We start from the raw sequence: 6148 nt of genomic DNA, 5'->3' as shown, positions 1-6148 counted from the left end.
ACCATCCTGGCCAACATGGTGAAACCCCATCTCTACTAAAAATACAAAAAAAGTAGCTGGGCGTGGTGGCACGTGCCTGTCATCCCAGCTACTCGGGAGGCTAAGGCAGAATTGCTTGAACCTGGGAGGCGGAGGTTGCAGTGAGCTGAGGTCACATCACTGCACTCCAGCCTGAGCCTGGTGACGGAGTGAGACTCTGTCTAAAAAAAAAAAAAAATTAATCTGGGGCCCACCTCAGACCTACAGAATCAGAATCCGAACCTTAACAAGATATCACTGATTTATTTGCACACTAATCTTTCCCTGGTTGAATTGTGAGCCTTTCTAGGGTTCTCTTTCATCTCTGTCCCCCGAGCCCAATATAAGACTTGACACTCAAAGGTTTTTTAAGTTTTATTTATAATATGTATATGATAGATTTTAATTTCTGGAAAAATAAATACACATTATTAATAATAGTTATAGGTAGATAATGATGCATAATCAGAATGGATTATCTTTACAGATAGAAAAACATGAAGATTTGGGAAAATGCATGTAAAATGTAAGATAAAATGTAAATTGTAAGATATAATACATTCACAAAAGGTATATAATTGTGTTGAGCTACATTTACAGATATAAAAAGAGGAACAAATTACATTAGGTTTAAAAAAAAAGACAATCTAACAGTATGTATCAATGATACCATGTTTGTTCTTTAAAAAATTTGCGAATTGGCCGAGCACAGTGGCTCATGCCTGTATTCCCAACACTTTGGGAGGCCGAGGTGGGAGGATCCCTTGAGCTCAGGAGTTTGAGCTGGGGAATATAGTGAGACCCCATCTATATTGAAAAAGATAAAATTTATGAATAGACACTAAAAAGATACACATCAAAATATCTCTAATGAAGTTTGTTTTAAAATTTTCTACTTAAATTTTTTCTAGTTTTCCTATGATCTTTATAAAAGCGTATCACTTATAAGAAAAAAGTTATTTTCATTTTGGAAAAATATCTATACCCTTTACTAAGCCGCTTTACATTCAAAGGCCAAGATTTTTACAGCGCCCTGGGAAGCTGAAAGGTCTGAAAGTAACACCACCATTACGTGGATGACGGTAGCAGGCCTTGGAAATGTGACCCCAAAGGAGTGACTCTGGGCTGGTGTTCTCCCACCCTGAAACTACTCCAGACTCAGAGGAATGTGGCAAGCCAGATGCCAGCTTTGGCCAAAAAAATAAACCCTGTCATTTTAGGAGTCTCACTATGCCAGTGACTTCCTCTGAGAGTGTAACAGTAATGAGGAACCCTTCAACCACAAAGCATTCAAGATTCATGCTGCACCACCTCCCCCTGGTGGCAGGCGCTGGAAATTGGCTTGATGATAACTATTGCAATTGGTCAAAATTTTTAAAATATATTCCGTCAAAATCACACTTATTTCTTTAAATCATCAAAACCAGTTTTCCTTTTGTCGAGGATTCAAGTATTGACAAAAGACACAAAGCCAGGACCTGCTGTCAACCAGACGATGCTGTGGATGATACCAAGGGCAGTGTGGCTCTTTGCCTCCTGTCCTAGCCTTCCTTATCTCTTCAAGTCTACAATGGATACAAGGCACTATGTTCTTCAGCAATGCCTTTCCTGCTTTCTCTCTATCTCCATCCACTTCCCTGAGCCTCAGAAAAGGGCAAGGCGCATGGCTCACATACTCTCAGCCATGGCCTGGCATGCAGCAGCTCCTTCAGACATCTAAGCACTAATCCCCCCCAGGACCCAGTCTTCAGGTTCAACTCATTGATATTTCAAATATGTCAGATTGAAATACTGACGTTTCTTTAGAAATAGCAGGGTGTAGCAATGTCAGTCTTCAACTGTGGTGCCCGTTGTCTCCAGATAAACACAGCTTCCTTACTCTTCCAGGAAGAAGGACACATTCAATAGGATATCTGAAACAGGAAGAGAGAAAAACTGGCATTATCACCTCTCCAGAGAATATAAAACACACAGAGGCATAGCAAGGGCATCTTTCTAATGTTTCCAAAGAGGTGGGCCACAGGGAAAAAATGGAGGAGAGGAGACATGAAGGAAGAACAAAAACCCAGTACCCTGTACAAGATCTTGGTGTTCATCTTTTGAAATTCGGTCCCAGGCCTTCGGCAAAGCTTGGATGTTTGCCAAGTCTCCCCACTGGATAGAAGAAAGAAGATACTTTCTCTTCAGGTACCTTCCTGGAAGTTAAGGACTGCTCAAAAGAAAATGAAATATGCTGAAGAAAAAAAAAAAAACGCCCTGATAAGAACCAGAAGGAAGTATAAAAGTGAAAGTGCAGATATCCTTACACTTTACCAAATGGGCCTGATTAACCAATCCTACAAATATTTCCTACAATATTTACTAATATGGTTTTGTGCTACAGGGAAAGAGGAATATAACCATCCCTGAAATCTGGGATCTCAGCACGGTGAGGACAAAACCAGATCCTGAGAAGAAAAAACAAAAGTGACGTGAAAGGTAAAGCTCAGTGGAGGTCCTAAGAATCAATACATCCAATTCAGAGGACGTCAGGGACACTCCAGCTGGTAGGAAACATAAGCAAAGGCACAGAAGCAGAGATGCATGGAATGAATTCACAGAAAGCAAATCTTCCAGTCTGCTCAGCATGGATGCCACATGGAGAGCAGTCGGCAAAGCTGAAAGGTGGGCTGAGCCAGAACAGAAAGAACACTGAGTACCAAGGTAGGGACTTTGAACTTGATCCCACTGGCAACAGGAGCTATTCCTATACAGTACAGTACAATTCTGATCCTAAGTAGCAGGATCAGAACCAGACTTCCTGAAGATACAGAGTGAAATCATTAATTGGAGTCAGCTTAGAGGGAAAGAAACTAGAGACAGAGAAACCTGTCAAGAAGCTACATGCAATTAAGAGTCCACGTGAGAGGTAAGAAGCCACGTAAGCAGCAGAGGGGACAGAGAAGGAAAATTGAAGAAGCACCAGGGAAACAGAATGAAAGGACTTGAAGAGTGACTGTGTCAACATTCTGGCACATAGCAAGTGCCCTGTAATGTCAGCCGCAGCTCTTGCTCCTTCTGCCCATGCTCCTGTTGCTGTTACTACTGCTGCTACCCATGCATTTAAAAGAGGAAATAGGCCAGGTGAGGTGGCTCATGCCTGTAATACCAGCACTTCTGGGTAGCCGAGGTGGCAGGATCACCTGAGGTCAGGAGTTCAAGATCAGCCTAGCCAACATAGTGAAACCCCATCTCTACAAAAAAATATATATAAATTAGCCAGGCGTAATCTCAGCTACTTGGGAGGCTGAGGCAGAGAACTGCTTGAACCCGGGAGGTAGAGGTTGCAGTGAGCCAAGATCATGCCACTGCACTCCAGCCTGGGCGACAAGAGTTAAACTCTGTATCAAAAAATAAATAAAAGAGAAAACAGGGTGGATTCTACAACTCAAGGAAAAGGGGGCTGAATTTGAGGGCTAGATTGAGGAGTTCAGTTGTAAATTTGAGTTTGCAGTTCCAAGAACAATCTAGTTGGAGGCATCTGCAGGAAACCAAAAATCAAGACTAGAGAAAAGCAAAGCTGGGGTTTGGGAGTTATTCACATGAAGGCAGAAGCCTGAGCCAGAGGCTAAAATTAGGCATCAGGCAAGAACTGAGAAAAGACCAGGCATGGTGGCTCACACCTGGACTCTTAGCATTTTGGGAAGCCAAGCTAGTAGCATCACTTGAGGCCAGGAGTTCAAGACCAGCCTGGTCAACACAGCAAGACTCCATCTCCTAGGGAATTTGTTTTTTTGAGAGAAAAAGGTTAGAGCTTCAACTAATTGGTCTTTCCGCTTTTACCTTTGCCCCCAGTACCCCAAATCTTACCCCACAACAAAGCCAGAATGATACTGTTAAAGACATAGGTCTTATCCTCCTTACTCAAAAGTTTCTAAGAGCTTTTTCTTTCACTCAAATGCTTTTTATTCTGGGGGGAGGGGGGCTACAGTTTGAGACAGGGTCTTAATCTGTCACCTAGGCTGGTTCACACCTAGGCTGGTGATCACGGCTCACTGCAGCCTTGACCTCCCAAGGCTCAAGCAATTCTCCCACCTCAGCATCCTGAGTAGCTACGACTACAGGTGCACACCACCATGCCTGGCCCAAAGTTTTTTTTTTTTTTTTTTTAGACTCTTTTACCCAGGCTGGAGGGCCGTGGCATGATCTGCAACCTTGACCTCCCCAGTTCAAGAAATCCTCCAGCCTCAGCCTCCCAAGTAGCTGGCACTACAGGCATACACCACCATCCCTGGCTAATTTTTGTATTTTTCTGTAGAGACAGGATTTCACCATGTTGCCCAAGCTGGTCTCAAACTCCCAGGCTCAAGCAATCCTCCCACCTCAGCCTCCCAAAGTGTTGGGATTATAGGCATGAGCCACCACACCCAGATCCCAAATTCTTTCAAAGACCTTCAAGTCCCTACAAAGTCGAGCTCTGTCTTACGACCCTCATCTGCTATTAAGCTCCCCCTCATACTCTGCTCTAGCCTCTTATTTCCTGAATATACCAGAAATGTTCTTACCTCAAGGCCTTTGCATTTGATGTTTCCTTAGCCTAGAACTTTCTCTCCCCAAATATCTGTGTAGCTCTTTCCCTTTCCCTCTTCAGACGTTTGCTCAAATATCACTTTCTCGTGAGGCCTGCTCTGACCACTCTATTTTAAATCGCAACCCTCTCCTCCCCTCCTCACTCTCCCCACTTTATTTTTCTCCATAGCGCTTATCATCATCTAGTATTCTATTTTCCTTTTTTAATGCCTGTCTCTCTGCACCAAGAACAGTGCCTGACATGCAGTAGCTACTCAATAAATTATTAGAGGAAGGATTGTACAAAAGAATGCAGAAAGAATCCAAGTTCAGGAACCCCCAAAGAGAACTGATCCACACTATATAGTTTTCCAATCTTGTGAAAACTGAAATTTGAAAGACTTCGAACAGCTCTGGCTATGATCTGAAATGTGTGCAAAGGATATGAATTTCGATAATGCCTCTCAATATCTTGCAACCATTCCAACATGTCAGCCACAGAGGGGCTCACCGCTGAAGACTGTAGGACAGCATCAGTGCCAACTCTGTCTGCGTGTTGTTCATAGATCTGAAACACTCGCTCCACATGGCTGCTGACTGTGTCTCGCACCTTGAGGAGGATGGCTCTGTAGGAAAGAGTCTGACATTAGGCAATATCATGAGACAGGTATAAAGGAAGGTTTCTCAATTTTGGCACTACTGATATTTTGGACTACATGATTCTCTGTTGTGGAGAGCTGCCCTGTACATTGGAGGATGCTTAGGAGTATGCCTGGCCCCTACCCAATAAACAACAGGAGTAAACTATACCTATACTCTCCATAAGCCATAACAACCAATGTCTCTAGATGTTGCCAAATGTCCCCTCATTGCAAAACCATCTCTTTGTAATCCCAGCACTTTGGGAGGCTGAGGCAAGTGGATCACGAGGTCAGGAGTTTAAGACCAGCCTGGCCAAGATGGTCAAACCCTATCTCTACTAAAAATACACAAATTAGCCAGGCATGGTGGCAGGCACCTGTAGTACCAGATACTGGGGAGGCTGAGGCAAGAGAATCGCTTGAACTGGGAGGCAGAGGTTGCAGTGGGCCAAGATCATGCCACTGCACTCCAGCCTGGGCAACAAGAGCGAGACTCTGTCTCAGGAAAAAAAAAAAAAAAGAAAAAGAAAAACCATCTCCAAGCGAGACCAGTGGGATAAGGGAATTAGTGACAATGCCTTGGAGGTAGGAGTGGTTCAAGAATCAAGAAAGGGGCTGGGCACAGTGGCTTGATACCTTAATTCCAGCACTTTGGGAGGCTGAGGTGGGTGGATCACCTGAGGTCAGGAGTTTGAGACCAGCCTGGCCAACATGGCAAAACCCCATCTCTACTAAAAATAAAAAAATTAGCCAGGTGTGGTGGTGCACGCCTGTAGACCCAGCTACTCGGGAGGCTGGGACATGAGAATCACTTGAACCCAGAGGCAGAGGTTGCAGTGAGCTGAGATAGTGCCATTGCACTCCAGCCTGGGTGATAGAGTGAGACTTCATCTCAAAAATAAATAGAATTTTTTAAAAATTAAATCATTTCATATTTATGT

At 43.7% G+C, this 6148-nt stretch overlaps 1 protein-coding gene across 3 annotated transcripts in view; it reads right to left on the bottom strand.

The window, feature by feature from the left end:
• Positions 1–383: 383 nt before the first annotated feature.
• Positions 384–6148, bottom strand: part of CUNH1orf109 (chromosome unknown C1orf109 homolog) — a 10444-nt gene continuing 4679 nt past the window's right edge. For 2 of the 3 annotated variants that reach the window (XM_017509749.2, XM_037731796.1), the window contains 3 exons: positions 5013–5192; positions 2091–2209; positions 384–1931 (listed from right to left, as the gene is read on the bottom strand). In XM_017509749.2, the coding sequence (XP_017365238.1) occupies positions 1894–1931; positions 2091–2209; positions 5013–5192 (337 nt within the window). In that variant the 3' untranslated portion in view covers positions 384–1893. Of the gene's footprint in view, positions 1932–2090; positions 2214–5012; positions 5193–6148 lie in introns of those variants that run through there. The other variant, XM_037731795.1, reaches the window with a different exon arrangement.

The sequence above is a fragment of the Cebus imitator genome, unplaced genomic scaffold, assembly GCF_001604975.1.
Source record: "Cebus imitator isolate Cc_AM_T3 unplaced genomic scaffold, Cebus_imitator-1.0 Scaffold420, whole genome shotgun sequence".
In the NCBI taxonomy this organism is placed as follows: Eukaryota; Metazoa; Chordata; class Mammalia; order Primates; family Cebidae; genus Cebus; species Cebus imitator.
Note: the sequence above shows the minus strand (reverse complement) of the source record. Positions and strands in the feature narration are given on the sequence as shown.